General features: G+C 51.8%; 1 protein-coding gene and 1 long non-coding RNA gene across 4 annotated transcripts in view; one reads left to right on the forward strand and one right to left on the reverse strand.

Annotated features, from left to right (window-relative positions):
• Positions 1-1193: 1193 nt before the first annotated feature.
• SORL1 (sortilin related receptor 1) overlaps positions 1194-23298 on the forward strand; it is a 172299-nt gene continuing 150194 nt past the window's right edge. For all 3 annotated transcript variants that reach the window (XM_023239202.2, XM_023239203.2, XM_023239204.2), the window contains exons 1-2: positions 1194-2002; positions 19772-19888. In XM_023239202.2, the coding sequence (XP_023094970.1) occupies positions 1727-2002; positions 19772-19888 (393 nt within the window). In that variant the 5' untranslated portion in view covers positions 1194-1726. The remainder of the gene's footprint in view (positions 2003-19771; positions 19889-23298) is intronic.
• Positions 6929-10047, reverse strand: LOC109491845. Its single transcript, XR_002145394.3, has 3 exons — positions 9948-10047; positions 7512-7658; positions 6929-7114 (listed from the first exon to the last, which is right to left on the reverse strand). It is a non-coding gene; the product is annotated as an uncharacterized LOC109491845 (long non-coding RNA).

Here is a 23298-nt window from a genome sequence, read left to right on the forward strand (position 1 = left end):
GTGGTCCTGACAAGCATCAGATTGGTCTAGATTGGGGGTGGGAGCTGGCAGTGGTTCCGTGGCTTTCCCAGAGGATAAGTGATCTGCTAGGTGGGGAGAACAAGGTGGTTCTGTGATTGTATTGAGATGGACGGAAAGATGGGGTTCGGGGGAGAACCTGCTTCGGGGAGAAAATGGGCTGGGAAGAGGTAGGGGACTGCAGAACCTGAGGCCTGGTCCCCAGCAAGTCTGGCATGCGGTGGGGGAGGGTGGCAGAATGCTGGGTTTAAGGAGGTGAGGAAAGGCTGTCCCTCCTTTGGAAGGGTGATGTTTGGCAGGGGAGGGGGCCCTCTGTTAAGCTAACTGGAGAGGACTCTAGGGCAGGGTGGAGAAATCAAGCTACTGTGGTTTGTTGAGAACAAGGAGCATTTTGGGAGAACTGAACCGATCACCCCCTGCTCCCTCTAAACCAAGGACTGGACGACCGTAGAAGCGGCCTCATCTTTAGCCTTGTTCCTTCTGTCTTTACTCTTATCAAAACCCAGGATCTGAGACCTGAGCACAGTGAAATATAAAATGGAAGAGAGGAGGCCACAGCGGATTAGGTCTTGACTGCTCCCACAAACCCGCAAATCCATGTTTACCTTGGGTGTGCCTCCATAGTTCCAACAGCGGGAACTGTATCTCCTGGTTCAAAGAGGGTCTGGATCTTTAAGCTGAATTGAGCTGTAACCTGTGTCCTCCTCCCTCTTTTGAGTGTCTGTCCCCTCCCACCCCCAGTGGCAAGCTTTAGAGGCTTGCGGCAGGTGTTGGCCGCAGGCTGAGAGGACTGACATATTGTGCCCGTTTGGCAGCAGCCTAGGTAGGGTGGCTCAGTGCTTGGTCACCCTGGAGGGTCACAGGCAAGCCGCTGTGCCGGGCCCAGTGTCAGGCACAGGCATTCACGTGTGCAAGGAACCACTGTATAACTGTGTGCTTGTCCGCTTTTGGGATGGTCCCTGGCTCTTACTGCCTCTGTGCGGGCGCGTATTTACTGTGCTCGGGGCCTGGGCAGTTGAGCTAGATGGAGGGCTGTGGCCACTTCAAATAGGTTTTGATGCCCAGAGTAGTAGAAACCGTGTGAATTTCACAATGGGGGCGGGTTCATCTGGACCGTAATTTGCCGGCTGCCGTGTTCTTCCTTCTCAGAGCTCGTTTTCTTTGGCTCCGGGCTCTCCCTCCGAGGTGGGGATGCGGCGGGGGGCCGGGGGAGGTGGTCGTGCGGCGAGACAGGACCGGGGGCTGTGCAGTCAGGGAAGGAGACCGGTTTAGGGCGACCTCGACGCGACCCTGCGGAGGAGGCAACTAACTCCGGGGAAGACGAGCGAGCCCCACACAACTCTCGACCGCCGCAGGGAGGACGACGCGGTGCGCCCGCCGGCGGGCCAAGGGGACGCACGCTCGCGGGCGCTCGCTGCCTTGACTTCCCCATCCCCGCGCGGGGGAGGGGCCCGAGTGGCGCCGAGGCCGCCGAGCGCAGAAAGTGCGCGAAGGGGGGACGCGGCTGCGAGCCGCACACGTGACGGCGCCGCGCCAAGCCGAGCGGGACCCGGCGGCGGCGGCGGGCGCAGCGGGGCGGCCCCGAGCGGCGCGGGCGGCCTGGAGCCCCGGGAGCGGCGCGCGCGGCCCCGGCCCAGCCGCCGTCCCGGCCTCGCGCTGCACATTCTCTCCTGGCGGCGGCGCCACCTGCGGCAGCGTTCGCCCGAACATGGCGACACGGAGCAGCAGGAGGGAGTCCCGACTCCCCTTCCTATTCACCCTGGTCGCGCTGCTGCCGCCCGGGGCTCTGTGCGAGGTGTGGACGCAGACGCTGCACGGCGGCCGCGCGCCCTTGCCCCAGGACCGGGGCTTCCGCGTGGTGCAGGGCGAGCCGCGCGAGCTGCGGCTGTGGGCGCGCGGGGGGCCCCGGGGGGCGGACGAGAAGCCGCTCCGGAGGAGACGGAGCGCTGCCCTGCAGCCGGAGCCCATCAAGGTGTACGGACAGGTGAGCGGCTGGCCACCCGCCTTCCTCCGGCTCTTTCCTCTCCCCGCACTTCCTCAGCCCCGCATCCATCCTCTGCGGTGGCCTCCCAGGTGCAGGCACCACTGGGGACTTCCCGGCTTGCATTTGTGTTTTCCCCCCCTCGCACGAGTACAACCGTCAGCACTTGAATTGCATTGATCTTTCCTTCTTCCTGTCGATTTTAGCAAACGTCTGCCAGGTAAACTCGCGGGGTGCTGTGCACACTTCCCCGGGGTGGGGGCACACCGGCGTAGTTTCCAGCAGGTAGAGGAGGGGTGCAGCTTCATTTTACATGTGGCTGAAAAACGGGGTTTCTTTAGTGTGTATCGTCAGTTGGCAGTGGAGGCGAGGACCCTGCAGTTGCAGGATACTTACACAGAGCAGGCAGGGGAGGGGGTTTCTGCACCACAATTAAGGTGGGCAAACCTGAAAGCTGACTATCTTGCCGTGGTCAGAGCAAGGGGCGTGCGTGCGTCTGTGTGTTTGTGTAAGGGCTGAATTTTGTTGTTGTTGGCTGCGGGGGGGTGGGGGGGTGGTCTATCCATTCCACCTCCCCCTTTGAGATACTGACTTTATTTTTGGACAGGGATATTAACTCATGACACTTAGGGGTTTGAAAGACTGCAAGAATGTGGTGGGCATTATTCAGTAACTGATTTATGTCTATCCAGGCAATGGGTTTATTAGCTCATAAGTAACATGAATTTCACTTTTATGGCCAGACTTACTGCTAGGAATAGCAAACCGAGTTTGTGGGGGTTAGTATCAGCATTGGCGAAATTAATTTGACCATGTTCTTTGCCTCATGAGACTCCCAGCCCTGTGGTTAAGATTGACATCAGAGCTGGAAGGTCAGTGGTGGGGTGGGGGTGGGGGTGGGGGTGGGGGGAAAGTGGGGCCAGAGGAGATGGCAAATTGCACGATTTCTAGAGTCAAAATGTTCCCATTTAAAGTAGAAGTTAAAAGATGAGTCCGAGTTCTGCCTCCCTTCGCTGATTTTCTTTAGCCATGTCTTCAGGAAATACAGAGAGTTAAATATTCAACCCTTGAAGCCAGGAAGAACCTTATAAACCACCTCACTGATTGTGCCATTTTGTCGATAAAGAAACACAAGCTGAGAAAGGTGAAGTGACTGGCCCAAGGTCACGTGGGGCAGAGTTGCCTGCTGTTTCGTTTTTTGTTGGCATTGTCCCGGTGACCTTTGGGTGATCAAATAGTTGTGCTCTCTTTATACAAGGCTTCTTAAATAACTGCTTTCTAAAATTAAAAAAAAAAAAAAATACGGCTCCAAAGGGGCTTGGGATGGTGGCAAGTGGGTGGGAGCATCTGATTTCCATCAACCGTCAGTCCCTGGGAAAGAGTGTGTGCCAAGGGGGCATGTAACTGCTGCGGGCAAGGGCTGCCGGAGCCCGCCTGCTTGATTCGTTTGTGGGTCCCGACCTTCTTCCCCTCTCCACCCCCATCTGAAACTTCTTTTTGTATGTTGAAAAGAAAACAGCAAGGTCCTTGCTCTCAACTGGGACAGCAGCATCCCCCTGTTGGGTGGGGGCGGGGGAGGGGAAACAAGAGATACTGCCTTGTTCATTGAGTCTCAACAGCCACCCAGCTCTGCTGTCTTGAATCAGCTCTCTGGGGGCTGGGAGTGGGGAGGGGTGGGAGCCATTCTTTCTGGAGCTCATGTCCCCCGCAGCTATAGTTTTGGCTGAGGGAAGAGCTTCCTAGGGGGCGCCCCGGTGGCTTAGTCGGTTAGGGTCTGACTTCAGGGCTCTCAGGTCACGATCTCGCGGTTCATGAGTTCGAGCCCCACGTCGGGCTCTGTGCTGACAGCTCAGAGCCTGGAGCCTGTTTCAGATTCTGTGTCTCCCTCACTTTCTCTCCCCTTCCTCCGCTTGCATTCTGCGTCTCTCTCTTTCTCTCTCTCTCTCTCTCTCTCTCTCTCTCTCAAAAATAAATAAACATTAAAAAAAAAGAGCTTCTTCGTCTCAAAAATATGCATACAGGTGCCATTTCTTGCTGGGGTTTGGTGTGTGAGGGCTCCTGGGGATGGGGGGCAAGTTAAAGATGAACTGTGTTCTCATTGGGAATGACTCTCAAACCCTCCGCTTTTGTATTTCTGAGCCAACCAGATGGAGTTTGGTTCAGTTGAGGAATGGAGAGCTAGCAGGCGAACTCATAATGAGGAATTCCTACCACGAAGGCCCAGGGCAGTGTTTTTCTCTTCTCTGAGGCCCCGAGGTTAATAAAAGTGGGATTAACTCGAATCTTTAAGGATCTGAGTTAGGTAGCAGGAAGAACTTCCCGGTACTGGGCTATCTGCCTCAAGCATGTTTGGCATAGCCCCTTCAGGCTGAAAACACAAGAGTCGGTGACTGAAGGGCTTTGGCGCGTCCCTCTTGGAGCTCCGGAGTCCCTCATCTGTTTGGAATGACCTTTCTAGCAAGGGTGACCATTCGCCTCTGTTTTCCCTGGGACAGACCTAGTTTGTAAGTTGTCTGTGCTGGTTATGAAAGCGCTGCCTTCACTCTCCAGTGTCAGGATGCGGACTATAAATTATATGTCCCTTCTGCTTCTAGCTCTAAGCCAAGTTCACTTCATTCCTCCCCTCCCCTCGCCTTTCAGTTTTTTTTAAACGTCTATTTATTTTTAATATAGTTTATTGTCAAATTGGCTAATGTACCGTGCGTAAAGTCTGTTCTTGGTTTTGGGGGGTAGATTCCTGTGGTTCATCGCTTACCTCCAACACCCAGTGCTCATCCCAACAAGTGCCCTCCTCACTGCCCATCACCCGTTTTCCCTTCTCCCCCACCCCCCCCATCCACCCTCAAACTTTTCTCTGTATTTGAGAGTCTTATGGTTTGCCTCCCTCTCTGTTTGTAACTATGTTTTTTCCCCTTCCTTTTAACCTGAGGAATTGCAATATTTTCCCACAGTAGCCCGTGGAAGAGAGTGCAGTTCTAAATCGAGACGGGCGTGCAAATGAGGGAGGGCAGGACATTGTTCATCTCTCACCCCCCACACCCCAGAAAGTTTTCAGTTTAAGGGAGTAGATACAGCAGATGCAAATCCAGGCGTGTGACCGTGCTGGACAGGAGCAAATACACAATAAAGCAGCTACAACCCTAAGGTCGGATGTTAGTGGGTTGTGTGATACGGGAGGGCATGGGAGATGGAGGGATAAAGGGTCATCGGGCTCAGCCACTGCAGCTTCTTGCCCTCTGACCTTCGAGTGAGGTTAAGTGGATGCCTGGCAACACAGATTAGGGCTGGAAGCTGAAGCTGTCTGACCGGAGAAGCTGTAGGGGTGACGTTGAGGCCTCCGGCTTCGGGAACAGGGGAAGGAGGGCTTCTGCAGGGAGCTAGCTGGCCTGCAGCTGAGAAAGAGCACTGTGTTGGAGGCAATGCCGGTTCTCTTTTTCTCCGGCTCCACTCACCTACGGAGCAAACTAGGCGTGGTTCCTGTGACGATATTCCTCCTCATGTTCTGGAACGTGGGAGAGTGGTTTCTGCCGTGATCCCTTGCGGGCATGTTTGTAATAATAAAATATGGCAAGAGCAGTGAAAACAAGTTGCTGTCAGATATTAGGACTTTTCTGTTCTGGGTTCAGAGTTCCGAGGTTGAGCCCCGCCGAAAAAGGGCCAAGTCGAAGTCCCAAGTTCAGAGTTCCGAGGTTGAGCCCCGCCGCAAAAGCGCCAAGTCGAAGACGGGGGCCTCCATCGTTCTTGCCACACTGACTTTCTTCCAGACTTGACGCCTGCTCCCTGCCTCTGTGTCGTCATGCTTGCTTTTCCTCTGCCTGAGATGGTCTTCTCCCACTCCTGTCTTTGCTCGCAAAGCCCCTGTTCCCTTCTTCGGCATCCAGGGAACACCTCCAAGCATTCCCAGGCAGGCGCCAGTGGGAAGAGCTCTTTTGAACTTGGTTGCAGCACTTACTGCCTTGTGTTATAATTGCTTGTTTGTCTCATTTCCCTGTTTGCTCCTTGAGGGCATGGACCAAGCCTTTCTCTTCTCTGTGGCTGGCACTTGGGAAGCCCTTAATGAATATCTGTGGACCGACTGCCCGCTTGGAAGAGGAGGAGCCCAGAGGGTAGGAAGCACATCCAAGTTACAGAAAAGGTATTTAGGAGGAGGACCACGGCGAGCCCACAAACGGAGAGGGAAAGTGGGTTGGCTCTCTCCGTGGTGAGGGTAGTGAAGTCCTGATTTTGCTGTGCTGTCCTGGGGGTTATGTGGAACAAAGAGCTGGGATTGTACAGAAGCCTCCCTTTTAGGGCTATCATGGTATTATTGCTAATGGTATTGTTTTGGGGAAAAAATCCTTTGGAATGAAGCGCAAAGCCTAACAGGATTTACAGGTTTATTTTCCTTCCAGTGAGCTCTCTCTTCATAATTCCTGCTTTTTAGAGGCCAGGGAGTATTCAGTGTCCTGATTTGAGACTGAAAATAAAGTGTCTGTTACAGCACAAGACCCTGGGACAAAGAGCCTCCTTTGGGGGTGGGGTACTTGTGGCTTTAGATCTCTTTGGAGTAGATTCTTGCATGATACACTTGCTTGGGAAAGAATCGGCGGGTTGATTCTGACGTTAGGATGCTTGACCTGTTTGCTTCCAAAAGACGAGAAGGCAAAGCGTTTGGTGTTTCACGGGGCCTTCTATGTAGGTGAAGAGCTGGCCTGGGGTGTTGGGTTGGGTCGGTAAAGGCCGTGACCTTGAAAAACTTCCTGGTTCCACTTGGCATCTCTTCTTCTTTTTTTTATTTATTTTTATTTTATTTTATTAAAAAAAAATTTTTTTTTTCAACGTTTATTTATTTTTGGGACAGAGAGAGACAGAGCATGAACGGGGGAGGGGCAGAGAGAGAGGGAGACACAGAATCGGAAACAGGCTCCAGGCTCTGAGCCATCAGCCCAGAGCCCGACGCGGGGCTCGAACTCACGGACCGCGAGATCGTGACCTGGCTGAAGTCGGACGCTTAACCGACTGTGCCACCCAGGCGCCCCTGGCATCTCTTCTTCTTGCGGGCTGCTCTTTGCTGAGGCTCTGGCCGCCCTTTAGTTCGTTAGGGGCTTGTACATCTTGGGGCACGGTGGGTGGAGGCTGTGGGAGGTGGAAGGAATGGGAGGAAGAAGGGATGGGGGAGGGGCGAGGAGACGGAGAAGTAAACAGAGAAAATGAAAAGCCTTCCAGTGGGTTCATTTAGCCTTCAGTGGGTAATACATGTTTATAAGATACGATTTGTGCAAGAATATAGCGAGAAGTAAATTTCCCTCCTCCTTGCGTCCCCTGTTTATGTGCTGCCACTGTCCTTCGTTTTTCTGTATGTCTTTCCGGAAACACTCTACCCACATGTATGGCATGCATGTTCAGAAAATTTGGAACTTGCAATATCGATGGCTTTCTGTTATCCATAGCCGCGGATACCATGAGTAATGAGATTCGCTCTGGCTCCAAAATGTTACTTATGGTATATGACTGTTAAAAGGTAGGGACTTACGTGCAGTGTCAGAATGTAAGATAGGTTGTCACTTTTCCTCCAGGCCAGGTGAAGGAAAAGACAGTCTCGTTGCACTCAGGGCTCCTGCAGGCCGGGAGAGCGGCATGGTAGCTCTTGTTTCTTGGCAAGCTGCTGGAGAGCCGTTCCCTAGAGGGGAAGAGCCCAGGTTTGCGAGAACGTCAGAACGTAGACATCACGGATCTTGGTTTTGCTCATGTTCTTTTTGAGACTATTTTCTTTATATTCTGCAAAATGAAGTCAGTGGTGTGTTTAATAAATTGCTCTGGGACCTGGGATCCCGGAGGCAGGTCCTAAGAGCAAACTAATATCCCACAGCCAAAGATGGATGTTGTCAGGGCATTTCATTGTCATATTTGGGTCTGTTCCTCCTTAGAGGTGACAGCCATCTTTGTATTGCCATCGTTCAATCCCAGGGCCGGAGGTAGATGGAGCCAGTCATGGGCAGACACGGGAACATTCTAATAACCTGGAAAGGAGGTAATCCAAAAAGTAACCGATTTACCTTTGCTCTGTATGTATTTATTTATTTTCATTTAAGGCACCAGGTTACCCTCCCGGTTAAATTTTGCTTAGGTGAATATTAAAATGAGTTTGCTCTCTTGAGTAGCTGATCTGTGAAATGCCTGGCATAAACGTGTTCAGAGAAAGCCAGTTTGGCGTATAAAATTTTCGACAACAAGTCAGATGCCGATAATTGAGAGTTAACCGCACAGAAATCTCTTCAAGCTGAGGTATTACGTTAACTTTTCAGAACATTTAAAAAAAAGGGTTAGTTGTGATGGCAGTAAAGGAGAGCTCGCTACATTTTGGTTTGAATAATCGAGGGCTAGTATTTCTTCATAAGTGGTCTGGGCTGCTTAGGGGTAGGGCGTTCACTTTGTTGAGCATAGAACCTTCCCGTGTATTCTCTAGGTACGCCCGAATCCATTGGCACATGGCATATTCAGTCCAGCCACGTAGATGCAAAAATCAATTTCCCTCAGTTTAAAATGAGCCACAGTTAATTTCGACCTAATTGATTGGTTTATCGACCTGTGGACCTGGGGCCTTCGAAGAAGTGGCATGGGCAGCCTTCTGGCATTGAAGTGGCTGATGATGCTATAAATCAGAGAAGGCAGGGTCGGTGGCTGATCAGCATCAAGATTTGGATTGTCTCTCACGTTACTGTGAGACCTTGAGGTCTCGATTGTCACGCGAGGCATGCTTTGTGCATTTTGGGGCGGGTCCCCTAGAAATAGGACTTCATAACGATCAGGACCACGGTGGGGAGTCAAAAATAAGCACAAAATTCTGTTATCCACGGGGTCATTGTTAGCAACAGTGGTGACGTCCATGATCATGTCACTGCTGCCAGCCAAGAGCCGGAAGACCCTGTGTTCCTGGCCCCACGACAGGTCTTCAAACACAGTGCTCTTTGCTAGCCCTTCCTGCGGCGACGGAGATGTTCTGTGTCTGTGTGGTCCAGCGTGTCGACTGGCACAGGACCGTTAGGACTGAGAACTGAATTTATTTTCTTTCACGTACTTTTAGTCAATTTAAGTTTAGGTTGAAACGGCCACATGTGGCCCTTGGCCACTGTTTTAGAAGGCATAGCTTTAAAAAGAAAAAAATTTTTTAATGTTTATTTAGGGGGAGACACAGACCCTGAAGCAGGCTCCAGGCTCTGAGCTCCAAGCTGGTGGCACAGAGCCCGGTGCGGGTCTCGAACCCATGAACCGCGAGAGCACGGCCTGAGCCACAGTCGGACCTTCAACCGACCGGGCCACCCAGGCACCCCTTAGAAGGCACAGCTTTAATGGATTGAGGGAGGCCTGCCTTTTGCAGTACTGGGCAACCTCTGCCTCACCCGGAAGAGAAGCCGTGGTGACAGCAGAGGCCAGCACTTGTTTCCGCCACAAATGGCGGGAGCAAAGCAAGAGCCGAGGGCTGTAGTCTAAAGCCAGGATTCGGTGGCCTCCGACTGCCAACTTGGATGTCGGGAGACAGTGGCCTCTCTTCCCCAGGTTGGGACGCATCAGCGGCCACGGGGCGTGCAGTGGGTACAGCGTTCCTCTGAGAGGGGGGCCCCTGTGGGCATTAGCCACTTGGGTCGTGAAGGCTGACCCCTGGGCCTTCACCTGTGACATGGCCTTGCACACCCAGCTCCCTCGTACCGGGCTTTGCCGGGGTGGTGTTGCACACACCATGCGTGTCTGTTGAGCGGTGCAGGATGCAAGCCGTGCCTCGCCAGTGGGGCCGTCTCCTCCCCGCCCCTGCCCTCCGCTTCCTGTGTGCTTATTGATTTACCTCCGCGTAGCTGGGTCTGTCTTTCATCCCTGCGACCCTGCAGGCTGGCACGAAGACAAACATCACGGGCGTGTGGTCTTCATCACTGCATGCGGCACCCCCCCCCCCCCTTCCCGGCCGGCCCCTTACCTTAGCATGCCATCGCTGTTCCTGCCGCTGCAAGCTCTTGGCTCGGAAAATCGGGACCCTTCACGATGATTTATCTCCAGTCCCCGGAATTAGATTAAAAACACAGCTACGAATTCTCAGAAAGGCAGGCTGATGTGATTATGTCCCAAATCTGAATGGCAGACAAGGGCAATAAAAAGATGTACTTATAGGCGTTTTGCGGCGCGCGGGGGCCGACGTGCTGTTTATTATTTATTCAACCCCCTCCCCCCGCCCCCTTGTTGGTTTTTTAAATGAAGAAAGTAACGTGGCTTCCGTGTTTTAGAAAAGAGACTAGCCTGTTCAGTAGAAACTTTCCTTCCCCAAATAACTGTGGATCAGAGTGTGGGGGAAGATGGCTAGGGTGATTCTTACGTAAAATAAATGTGGGTTTGAGCCAAGGAGTGGATCCTGAATTTAAGACGCTAGCTGGTACTGGGGTGAGATCCATTTCACTCTGCCGGCGGGTGGGGGTGGGGGGGAAGCTGAGGAGTGTTGTGATGGATTTGAACTCTTAGGAAACCTCTGTGCCCAGAAGAAATCGGGAAAAGCTGGGATGATCTCGTTGAACCAGGAGGGCCAGGGTTCAAAGCAGCCTTGGGTCGGGGAGCCTGGGTGGCTCAGTCGGTTAAATGTCCGACTTTGGCTCAGGTCATGATCTCACCGTTTGTGAGTTCGAGCCCTGCGTCGTCAGGCTTGTGCTGACAGCTCAGGGCCTGGAGCCTGTTTCGGATTGTGTCCCCCCCCCCCAAAATAAATAAACATTAAAAAAATTGTCAAGGCAGCCTTGGATGAAAGGCTGGTTTGGAGACTGTCACTGTGGACACTCATGTGAGTGCCTCTGAGATGAGTTGTATATGGGGTAGTGGTCCAGGTAGTGGAGGACCCTGTTTCTCGTTAGCCCAGGGGATGTGTGCAAGGCAGTTCCATGAGGGTCTGCCCCGGGGACCTGGGAAGAAAGGCCAGTGCTGGCCTGCCTAAGGATCCCCGCAGAGGAACCTGCTGACAGCAGGGTGTGGGGACAGAGTGGAGGTGGGAGAACAGCCGGTGACACCGTGGGAGCTTTTGGGGAGACGGGAAGCGTTTGAAACCTGTGCTCAGTTCTTTGCGTCACAGGAGACGATGCACCTATGCCTTACCTCATCTGTATATATTTAGTCCCCTGGGCTCGGACAGGGGTGAAAGGCTGGTTGACTCTGAGCTGGGGCGTTGAGCTCACAGAGAGATGCCTGGGGGGCTTCCCACGGGCGCCTTGCCCTCCTGTGAGCTTAGGGGCCATCTCGTATTACCCTGGATCACATCCCTGGATGGGATGTGTTCTCCTGTCTCTCAGCTTCCCCAGTGTGGTAAAGGAGCCACTGGTAAGGTGAGAGCTTGATGCATGATTTGAATGTGGTCCCTTTGGGGCAAGGAAAGTTCTAGAAATCAGTGCCACCTCTGCACTGGAGCCTCGGGAACGGGAGCTTGGGTTACCCCACATTGCGGTGAGGAAGGCTTCCTGGCCGCGAGCTCTGAGCTAGGCTCAGGCGAGTGGCATTTTCATCATTGTCCTATGTACGATGTCACCGTTGGCCCTTGAGGCCTCAGGATTCCAGCCTCGGTGATGCTGATGTTCATTTTTTTATACAGAGCCATTTTGTGAAGAATGGCTTATTTTGGTGTAAATAACGTACCAACAAGAGGAAATAACGTTTTAGCATTTTGCAGGTTATGAAGCGTATTCACGGGTAACATCTCGTTTGATGCCTCCCCCCCCCTTTTTTTCCTGTTTGATACTTCTAACAACCCCATAAAATCAGGAAGATGAGAATTCTTCTCATTTCACAGATGGGTATTTGAAGGCTCAAAAAGATATAGCGACGTACCAAACATCTTGCCGCTATTAAAATCGTAGAGACCAAGACTGAAAACCAAGCCTCTGACTTGTCTCCAGTTTACTGTGGCACATTTGCCTCTTGTAAATACTCCAGCGAAAGCTTCGCTTGCAGCCAGGGATCCACAGCCTGTTTGCTGTGAACTCTCTTTTCCTCCTGTAAAATCTAGAGATTCATAGAACTCTCCCCTCCCCTTGGCTTTCCTGGTTGCACTCATTTGCTTCCAGCTTTTCAAATGGGACGGTTCCCGTGTCCCTCCCAGCTCCTGGCGTTTGCTCTGCTCTTCCCCCCCGGTGTGGATCTTTCTCCTCCATCCCGTTTCTCCTAACTTCTCTCTCTTCACCTTTGTGGTCCCCACTGTAAGTCATGCCTTCTGGGCACTCACATCCTCTCCCTGACCTGAGGTTACGCCCCACTCCCAGAAGTCCTCTGTTTCCTAACACCTGGCATGGCGTTTGCTATATAGTAAGTGCTCAATAAACATTTATGAATGAATGAGGTGGAGGGCTATTTGTGGTGAAGCTGCCAAACCAAAGAGGCAGGGCAAGGTAAGTGCATGTTGTAGAGCCACCCTCTAAAGAGCTCTTAGAAATGGCTTGGGTTCCTAGGTGAATCCTCATTTGCAGTTAGCCCTGGCTTAGGGGGTCAGCAGCCTGTCCTGGCTGCTGAGCTGGCTCGCTGTAGCCTCTCCCTGTAATGCCCTGCTCTAGGGGCCTGTGGAACAGCACCTCTGACTCTGTCTGTGGACTTAACCTCATCTGCAAAACGTGCAAGTTGGTTTAGTTCTCTGAGGTTCTTTCTGGCCTGATATTTTCTTCTTTTTCTTACCACCTGGTAAATTAGCGGCTGCTAATTTTCATGACAGGCTTTTTATAGTTTCTTATAAATTTTAATTAATTCATTAATTAATTCATTATTTAGAGAGAGTAGGGGAAGGGGCAGGGAGAGAGGGAGAGAATCTTAAGTAGGCTCCATGGTTGGTGTGGAGCCCAACACGGGGCTCGATCCAAGGACCCTGGGGTCATGATCTAAGCTGAAATCAAGAGTTAGACACTCAATGGGCTGAGCCACCCAGGCGCCCCTCACAGGTTCTTTTTAATAGGGAGCCCTCCTGGAATAGCGGGGCTGCTATTGGCCAAATGACAAAGTGGGGTTCACCAGGAGGGGGTGCCACAGATAGGTCAGTGGTGGATAGATTCTTCTAGCCAAGGATCAGTCAGAAATACAGGTCAACCTTTCTGAACTGGTATTGTAAGTCATTGAAAATATGATTATTACCCTTTTGATAGAGGGAAAGCAAAAGATATCCCCCTACCGACCTACCTACCTCTTTTCTATATATTTTTTTAACGTTTATTTATTTTTGAGACAGAGAGAGACAGAGCATGAACAGGGGAGGGTCAGAGAGAGAGGGAGACACAGAATCTGAAACAGGCTCCAGGCTCCGAGCCATCAGCACAGAGCCCGATGCGGGGCTTGAACTCACGGACCGCGAGATCATGACCTGAGCCGAAGTCGGATGCTTAACCGAGTGAGCCACCTAGGCGCCCCATACCTACCTCTTTTCTAAAGCGAGCTCATGACCCCAGTGAAGGAGGTGGTAATGAAATGCGTTTTTTTCACCCAGAGTCATTCTCTGTTTGCTCATCTGTAAAGTGGGCAGCTGAATTTATCAGCAAAGTCATTTATGAGTTCTGTGGCTGAAGCGTCTTGAGCCAACAGAGAAGTCAAATGTGTGAGCTGAGCAGGGGCTCTCTGCAGGGAGTTCTTAAACTAGATCGTAGCTCTCCTTCCGAGGTGGAGCGCCCAGGGAGGATAATGAGCTTTGCTAAATATAGTGAGGACACCGTCCTGAAAGGGGACACTCAGGACACGGAGGGGCCATTTGCACACCTAGCATTTAGGTCATGCAAATGGATGGTTTGACAAAACCTTGTTATTCTTGGGCCTCGGGAGTCTGTCTTTGGTTTCCTCAGGCCTGTCCTATAGTCCAGGGGATTTAGCAGCCTCCTGTCCTCGAAATTGAAGGACAGGGTATTTGCTTTATCCTTCATTGTAGAATTTAAAAAATCCTTCTTCGCATTTCGTTGCTGCTGAGGCGGAGGAGTGAACCAGACTGCCTTGTTTGTCCTCCTCATCCTGCGAGCTGGAAAGAAGCTGTGTAGGAGTGGTGAGGACCACAGGCTGTGGGTGTCCGTCTAGGACATCCCGATCTTTGGCTTTGACCACTTTGAAAGAGGCGATGGCAGAAGAAATGAAAGGAGATGACACGGGGCCTGTTCCATTAACAGCCCCCATCCTCCTGAATAAGCTTCAGCGAGTCTATGTATTTTGACGGTTCTTCGCACCGGTCAGACTTGCAACACTGATTTCCCCCAGAGGGGCTGTGTGTCCTCTTGATGGGGGAAGAAACCATTTACGAGCCTCAAAGAATGCCTGGCACCTAGTAGGCCCCAGTGCCTTCATCAGTAGGGGAAGGCCGGAGCGGTCAGGGCCTCCATACAACAAGCAATTTATTTGTCCTCCTTTCTATTTATAACAACCCAGAGCTTGGGGCTGGGGCGGTAGCAGATTCCTTTTTTCACTCTGAATAATGAGGCAAATCATTTAACCTCTTCCGAACGCCAGGGCACCCCGGGGGCCGGGCGGAGGGGGCTGAGAGACAACGTGGGGGTGGCTTGCACCGAGGTGTGCGGGGGTCCTGAGGATTGTTGAGAGCTGGAAGTGGATGCTAGCTCGAGGCTGATTCTCCAGCAGGGGACTGGGGATCCTGGGAGCAGGGACCAGGAGGCCTGTGGGGATGCCGCGGCTCTGCGGATGCTGCTGACGGCCCTTTGAAGGATTGCTTTGGCCAGAGACCCACTCCTCAGCCTGCCTCTTCTATGACTCATTCTGACTGCATATTTTGGTAGCAGGAAAGAAAGAACGAGATGAGTCGAAAAAGCAGTTAAGAGTGGGAGTTCTAGGTATTAGATCAGCACTTCGGAAGTATGATGTTCTTCACAGGTCACCGATACAGGCGTAACAAAAAAATGATTGAGGTGGGGGCGCCTGGGGAGCTCAGCTGGCGAAGCATCCGACATCGGCTCGGGTCATGATCTCGCGGTCTGTGGGTCCAAGCCCTGCGTCGGGCTCTGGGCTGACCGCTCAGAGCCCGGAGCCTGCTTTGGATTCTGTGTCTCCGTCTCTTTCTGCTCCTTCCCTGCTCGTGCTCTGGCTCTCTCTGTCAAGAATAAGTAAAAGCATTAAAAAAATAAAATAAAATAAAAAATTATTGAGGTGAAATTCACATAACATAAAAGTAACCATTTTATTATTAATTTTTGTAACGTTTATTTTTTAATGCTTTAATGGTTTTATTTAATTAATTAATTAATTATTTTTTTTTTAATAATGTTTGTTTATTTTTTGAGACAGAGACAGAGTATGAACGGGGAGGGTCAGAGAGAGAGGGAGACACAGCATCTGAAACAGGCTCCAGGCTCTGAGCTGCCAGCACAGAGCCCAACGCAGGGCTGGAACTCAGGAACCGTGAGATCATGACCTGAGCCGAAGCTGGTTGCTTAACTGACTGAGCCACCCAGGTGCCCCATGTTTTTATTTATTTTTGAGACAGGGAGAGACAGAGCATGAGCAGGGGAGGGGTAGAGAGGGAGAGAGACACAGAATCCGAAACAGGCTCCAGGCGCCGAGCTGTCAGCACGGAGCCCGACGTGGGGCTCGAACCCACGAACCGTGAGATCATGACCTGAGCCAAAGTCGGACGCTTAACCGACTGAGCCACCCAGGCACCCCAAAATCAACCATTTTAAAGTGAGTAGTTCAGTGGTGTGTAGGACATTAACAGTGTTATGTGGCCACCACTCCTGTCTAATTGCAAGCCGTTTCCATCGCTCTAAACGAAAATAAAACCCCTCACCTAGTAAATGGTTACTTCCTGTTTCCCTTTCCCCCCAGCCCCTGGCAACCTGCAGTCTACTTTGTATCTGTATGGATTTACTCATTCTGCATATTTCATGTAAATGGGCTCATGCCACATGTGACCTTTTCTGTCTGACTGCTTCCACTAGTGTAGTCTTTTTTTGAGGTTTATCCACGTTGTGCCATATATAGGATCATAGAATTGTAACAACTACTCCAGATACCCAAAGACGGCCTCCTCCCAAAAAGAGTGAGTCTTTTTCTTTTTCAATGTTTACACATTTTTGAGAAAGAGAGAGAGAGAGCGCTCACGTGCCTGCGAGTGAGCATGAGCGAGGGAGGGGCAGAGAGAGAGACACGGGGACAGGGGATCCAAAGCAGGCTGTATGCTGATAGCATTGAGCCCGATGCGGGGCTTGAACTTGGGAACCGTGAGATCACAACCTGAAGCCAAAGTCAGCCGCTCAAGCGGCTGAGCCGCCCAGGCGCTCCAAAGAGCGAGTTTGGTCACAGGTACTAGGAGGGGAATGGACTAGATTCATTGCTCCCCAAAGAAGCTGCATTATGGATGCCTGGAGCGTGTCTTTTAAAAAGATGAATTCCTGGGCCCCAGTCAGGGGATCTGAATCCCAGAGTCTGGGGTGGTGGCTGTCAGCTGGGTTTGGGAGCCCCTGATCAGGTGGCCTCTCCGGCCTGAAAGAGCTGTCTGTGAGTCTAGCGGGGGTGCGGGGGGTGCTGAAGCACCTCCCAAGTGCTGTTGGTTGTTGATGTTGCTGTTTCTGTGTGGGGAGATTTTTCTGGCGTGCGATTTTTCTCTGCTTTCTGAGGGGAGACCTCGGCCCCTCCCTGCTGCTTTTCCAGCTCCAATTAACTGTGTCTCATTTATCAAGTCTTTTTTTTTTTTTTTTTTTAAGGTGTTTCTCCAGGCTTGCCTTCGACTTCCTTTGTAAGAAAGCCCTTGGACGTTGTGATGCTTGTCCTTTGTGCCGCTCTCACCCCTTCACCTCTGTTAGGACTGGTGGAGGGGGCCTCATAAATCTTACGTCCTCTGAGTAGAATGACTTCAGCAAGGAGCATTGAGACCTCTTTCCTACTCTCCTCACTGAAGGCTTTGTCACCTATTCCCAGTGTGATTTGATTGTCACCTGCCACAGGGGACCGTGCTGAGGTTGCCCAAGTTAAATATTGGTGGGCTCTTTCATCCCAGACCCTGAGAACTTGGGTGATTCTCGTAGGTTCCGAATCCTTTATTGTATCGATGTTTGCATACGTTCTGTGTTTATTCCCCTCCGGTTCTAAGGGTGGGAATGTTTTTGGAGGGGAAAGGCTTGTAGCCTGAATTCCGAGGGCACCTGTGCTAGTGGGCTTCTGATCTGTAGATGCTTCTAGATTCTTCCCAGAGGCATGAGCTGGAAGGGGAGAGGTGGGGGAACAGGAAGGCTGGAGGTAAGGCATGAGTTGCTGGTGGAGATTCCAATCTTAGCTGCTCTTTTCCCCTCTAGCATTCTGGGTTAAATTATTTACTTCTTTCCCCCCCTTTTTTTTTAAAAATTTTTTTTTCAACGTTTTTTTAATTTATTTTTGGGACAGAGAGAGACAGAGCATGAACGGGGGAGGGGCAGAGAGAGAGGGAGACACAGAATTCCAAGCAGGCTCCAGGCTCTGAGCCATTAGCACAGAACCCGACGCGGGGCTCGAACTCCCGGACCGCGAGATCGTGACCTGGCTGAAGTCGGACGCTCAACCGTCTGCGCCACCCAGGCGCCCCACTTTCCCTTTTTTATTTGTACCTCTCGCTTGATGGTCGCCTGGACTTACCTCTGGGAATGAGAAGGGACATTTTGGAATGACATGTTTTCCTAAAAACATATCAAAGGTCTTTTCTTGAAAGAGGTCTCAGTTCCAATAGATCAAATTAGACGCAGGCGCTCAAGAGCCAAAGCAAAGTAGTTAAGGATTAGCTTCTTTGTCATCTTGTCTGCCAGGTTTATGGCACTGTTGTTTTCTGTCTCCCCTGTGACATCTGGGAGCACCTCAAGGAGGGGGTGGGGAAAGCTAGGGCGGTGGCGGGGTAAGGAACAGAAAGGAGAAAGGAGGTGTGGGGAGGGGAGGGATTTCTGCTGCAGAACCTTGATAGGAAGACAGCTCAGAGGGCACCGCAGCTCAGGCTTGGACTTTTCATCAGCCCGAGAGGTGAGGGTGGTGGGGTGTGTGTATAGGTGGGCTATGCAGAGATTACCTAGAGCCCAGGATCTTGATCCTTCCACGCGTGCCCAAGACAGCTGAGGCTGGAGAAGCAAGAGGCTTCTCCACGACGTTGCTCCGCAAGAGGGAACATGCACTCTCCTGACTGTTGGGGGCTCGTGGTGGGGGAGGCGGGCGGTGGTTTGCCCTGATTCTGACCATTAACACGAGCTCACGGCATTTTTGTTAGTACGATCCTTGGTTTGCTCATCACACGGAGGGGGTGAAATGTTAGCTCGGGGGTTGGGAGATGCCAGCCCTTGAACGATCCATCGGTGTCTGGTGAAGTAGGACAAATAAAAGTAACGTAGTTGGTTTTTCATTAAGCGGGACTCTCGGACGAACTGTTCTTTGTTCTGAGATAGATCCTTACTCTGTTTTCGGTGTGAAACTGTCCTTCCTTTAAAAAATGGCAGTGATTGTAGATGGTGGTTATGTTGCTTAAGAGGGCTAACTGCATAACGGACGAGTCCCGGCAGTCCCAGTGGTGTCATTGGGTTGCCCAACTGTGGGGAGTTCAAAATGAGTGTGACTGATTAGGGGAGGGCTTTCTCCTTGGGGACGTGGGCTCCTTCCTGCTTGTGGTTCCACTCTCCTTTGGGGCTCTGGAGTCCCGGACGGAGCCTGCAGATGGGGAAGAGGCAGAAGGCTGGGAGGGGGCTGGGGCTAGTTGGCACTGCCACCTTCAGTCAGTCCCAGGCCACTCCCCACTGCAAGGCAGCCTGGGCAACAGTCTGCGGTGTCCTCAGGAAGCAGAAAAAACCGGTTCAGAGACCAGCAAGTCAGGCTCTGACTGCTGTTTTTGTTAACGTCCCTACCTGGCAAAACAGAGTTGGCCAACCAATCGTCTGTTGGCTTTTCTAATTTATTTTCATTTACTGGTTTACAGAATCCAGGAGTCTGGGAACTACTGCTGGCAATAATCCAAAGGTCATTTCTGGGGAGTCCTGGAAAAGATTTCCTCGCCTGGGACACTCTCAAACTAATTAAATAAAACTGTGCCATGATGTTTTTCTCTTGTTCCTCCTTGTTAGGCCCTAAGGGTGAGCAGTGGCCCCTCTAGGCCAGCCAGCCGGAGCACCCGGTGGCACAGATGTTTGCAAGCACGTGGTCTTTCGGGGAGCCCGGGTGGCTCAGTCGGTTAAGCGTCCGACTTCGGCTCAGGTCATGATCTCACAGTTTGTGGGTTTGAGCCCCACGTCGGGCTCCGTGCTGACAGCTCAGCGCCTGGAGCCTGCTTTGGATTCCGTGTCTCCCCCTCTCTCTGCCCCTCTCCCACTTACACTCCTATCTCTCTCTCAAAAATAAATAAAATATTCAAAAAAAAAAGTTGAAGGCCTGTGGTCTTTCTGGCCTTAGCACTTTTTCTGAATGAGAAAGATGTTCCAGTGTTTTGGTTTTAAGCCTTAGGGGGTGCATGTCCTGTGTATGGGTTGGGGATGAAAGTGACCAGAGATTGATTACGCAGAAGACAAGAATAAGCGAAGTCATTGGTGATGCCAGAGAGAGCCTGAGAAGAAGTTGTTTTTTTTTTTTTTTTTTTTGCAATCCATTTATATCGAAAATAGCAAGGAATTCGTGTTTCTTTTTGGGGAAGTTGTGTCTGGTGGCATCTGCATTGGTGGAAAAATAGGCCGCCCTGGCCCAGTGTTCCAGATCTAAGAACCTTAGCTATTTGTGAGTGACAAAGGAGGAGTCTTGCTTTAGAACGTTACGGCCTTCGCTCCTCATGGGTCCTAATGCCTTTGTTGGTTTGACCTCTTTCAGGTTAGCCTGAATGACTCCCACAATCAGATGGTGGTGCACTGGGCCGGAGAGAAAAGCAACGTGATCGTGGCCTTAGCCCGGGACAGCCTGGCACTGGCGAGGCCCAGGAGCAGTGATGTAAGTATTGGTGTTGTTTTGCACACTCCTGTGCCGCCAGCACGCCCTTTTGGAATCTGGTGGGGTTATCCTGCTAGAAAAAACAGCGGGTAATTAGAGAAGGGATGGGGATACGTTTTACAACAGGGGAGAGACTCTAGAAGGTACTAAATACCCCCTTGTTGGTCGAACAGAGGGCGGCGCGGTCAGTTTTGCAATGAGATCCACGGGATGTGTGATTACTTTTGTGAAGTGATAGGGTATGATCTGGCTCGTTGCGTCTGCTCCACGAAATGCCACAAGTGCATTCCGGGCGGGGCTGCGCGTCTGCCGCGGAGCCCGAGGGAACCCCTTACGGTTGGGTGAGCGGTGTGGATTCCGATTCTTTCCACGGTTGGCTTTCGGTGGCGTTTAATCGTCCAGGTGCTTTGGAGGTGTGAGACCAGGGGTCACAGACCCAAAGGCCCACGAGAGACCAGGTGGGTGGCCTCCACATTTACAACACTCTTAAGCCCCCCCGAGAAAAACGATCTCTCCCGTTTTTCTTGACGTGTGTGGCCTCCTCGTACCCTGTGGGTCGTTTTCCCACTTCGGTAGAGATACAGGTTCAAGAAGCATTCCCCCGTATGTTAATTTGAACATGGTGATTGATCCTTGGTCTCCGTGTCCTAGAGACACGAGGAAGTAGAAGGGATTTGCGTGCTTTGGAGGGGCCTGCTGTCACCGGCCCCAGCTCTGGTTGCCGTGGAGGGCCCGGCGTCGCCAGATCTGATCTCCGAGAGAAGCTCCGAGATAGGGCTTTTTCTGTGAAAACTGCTGAGTCTTACAAGTTGGCAGCTCATGTGTGGTTTTCACAAATAACTTGGGCGGGTCAAGCACAATGTATGTGAGGGCCAGAGCTCGTCCTTGAGTCCCAGCAGTGCGGTCCCCGCTCCAGACTTCCCCGTGCTGGAAGAGGAACAGCCCCTGCCTTGGGGTCAGGGACCGGTGTCACCACAGGGTAAATCTGTGGACAAAGAAACACAGTGTGGAGCTTTGTTTCCGGTGCCCCCTTGGCCAGAGGAAACCTCCTGCTGAATTTGCTGGTACTGTCCCATCGGCCTGAAGGATACACTTGTAATTCTTGAGTATAGATTTGGTCTCAGTGAGGTCCCTCTCTGGGTATCCGCTGTCTGGGTCACATGAGCTCCGAGGTGGGTGACTGGAGGAAGCACTGGGGGCTGTTTCCTAGTGGGTACAAGCGAGGCAGCCATGGACAGGGAGGGCAACAGAAGGGCTGTGATGCATCGCTTTGCCCAGGGTGGCTGCTGGGCAGGGGTGGGTGGGAAAGCACTGTATTGACAGCCAGGTTGGGTGTAGTGCTCTGGAGGACAGCTGGACTTACTTGGGGGCAGGGGCTTCGGCCCCTTTGTAAGTGTGATCAGGGTTTGCAAACACAGATGGCAGCGTATGGATGCCGTCGGTCCCGTGAGGCCCACAGGCACCTGCGGATGTATGTATCTCACAGGAAACAGCTCTCTGCCCTACTGTGTTGAGAAGTCCTCGTTAGGGTTTTTTACACATTAAAAACATTCTTTATCTAGATTATTATTATTATTATTATTTTTGTAAGATAGGTAAAAGCCCTCAACCATTGGTTTATGGCCTTGCTGGACAGACAGGAGCCTGGAGACATTAAGTGGCCTGCATGAGGTCGCTCGGCATGTCTGTGGGAGGAGAGCGGCGGCTAAGGAGGCCCGATCACGCGCTGTCTGTGTGAGAGTGTCGTGTTTCTGGCATGGCCAACTTGTCTGTGCCCCCAAAGTCCCACATCCTGGGAGCCTCCTCAGTCCGAGGTGGACCGGGATGGCCGGTCACCCCACGAATTGCCACTCTGCCCAAACCCGGGTTCTCACGCTAAATATTTGGGTGTATCTTCCCAAGAAGCCATTGAACAGTCCAAGTGATAAACTATTCTGTAATGAAATACGTGATAAGATTCAATGGAAAGGAAACGCAATGCTTGGAGGTCATAAATAGGAGTGGTAGAGATTTCCCCCGTCTGTATACAGGCTACGTTGAAGCCTTGGCAGTTGGCAGTGAGATGTTCTGATGTGAAAAGTTAATGCAGAAATAATGACTCAGAGGCTGGAGTCGGTGGTGCCGGGATAGGAATGATCCAGACTTTCTTCAAAGAAGACTGGGAACAGGCTCATAAGGCCCCGTCAGCAGGGCAGAAGGGAAAGAGCCTGCCCAAGTGAGGGACTGGATGGGTGTGTCGGAGGACGGCCAAGTCATACATATTCAGTATATAAAAAAGGGCTGGATCTGAAATCCCGGAAGGTTTGCTTTTAAACAGATTAAAAAAAACAAGACAAAACAAAAAAACTGTCCTGATGAACTTGTAGCAAGTTGCATGAGGAATGACAGCTGAATGCCGTCCTTTTCTCTGATAAGTCTGGTCGACGAAAGGAAACACTCGATGTTTAGGTGTTGTTTCTGTTCGTCCTTCCCACCTCTTTGTTTCTGCCCCGTCCTGACATAGTTTACGACGCACTCGGTGCAACGTCATTGGCCAAAGAGCTCTCCAGATATAGTGTCCGAGGGAAGATCAGAATCCACCAGCTAAGGTTTTAGCAATGGTAGGACTTGCTGCCCTTGTGCCCAGAGTGGTGCGACATGATCGGTGTCCCCCAGCATTGTCCGAGGAGCGGGGCCAGTACTTGCTAGCTCGGTCACAGGGCAGAACTTGGTAGCCCGTGGAGCTGGCGTGTGGCTGAGCTCTGGCTCTGTAATCAGCCTGCCTGGGTTTGGATCCTGGCTCTGCCGTTCATGAGCAGTCTGACCTTGAGCCGAGTCATTAACCTTCTTTTGGTCTTCTCATCTGTCAATGAGAGAGTGCTTGCAAAACCTTGCTCCTCAAAGTGTGGTCTGTGAATCAGCAGCCAGGAGTATTTTCTTTTCAAAAGGAAATTTTTTTTTTAACGTGTGTTTATTTTTGAGAGAGAGGGAGAGAGAGTGTGCGCAAGTTGGGGAGGGGCAGAGAGAGAGAATCCCAAGCAGGCTGTGCGCTCACAGGGGGGCTTGAACTCACGAACTGTGAGATCACGACCTGGGCTGAAGTTCGATGCTTAACCGACTGAGCCACCCAGGCGCCCCACGTTGTATTCTGTTCCTTAGGGAGCAGTGCCTTAGAGAAGTCAGAGGGGACCAATCAGTGCAGAAACCTGTGCTTGGAGAAAGACCATGCTGTAGATGCACAAGATGAGTGGGCACAGGGTGTTTGCCCGGATTCGCCTGGAGATCATAGTGGGCAGTGAGTCAGCAGCCTGGTACCACCTGGGGGCAAGACTGAACCAGAATGTACCGGTGGGGGTGCAGTGCGGAGACCATGAGGCCGTCAGCCTTCTTGGCGTTATCTGTGTGCTGGCAGAGGCCTTTTCTGGGCTTCC

The sequence above is a fragment of the Felis catus genome, chromosome D1 (genome assembly GCF_018350175.1).
Source record: "Felis catus isolate Fca126 chromosome D1, F.catus_Fca126_mat1.0, whole genome shotgun sequence".
Lineage (NCBI taxonomy): Eukaryota > Metazoa > Chordata > Mammalia > Carnivora > Felidae > Felis > Felis catus.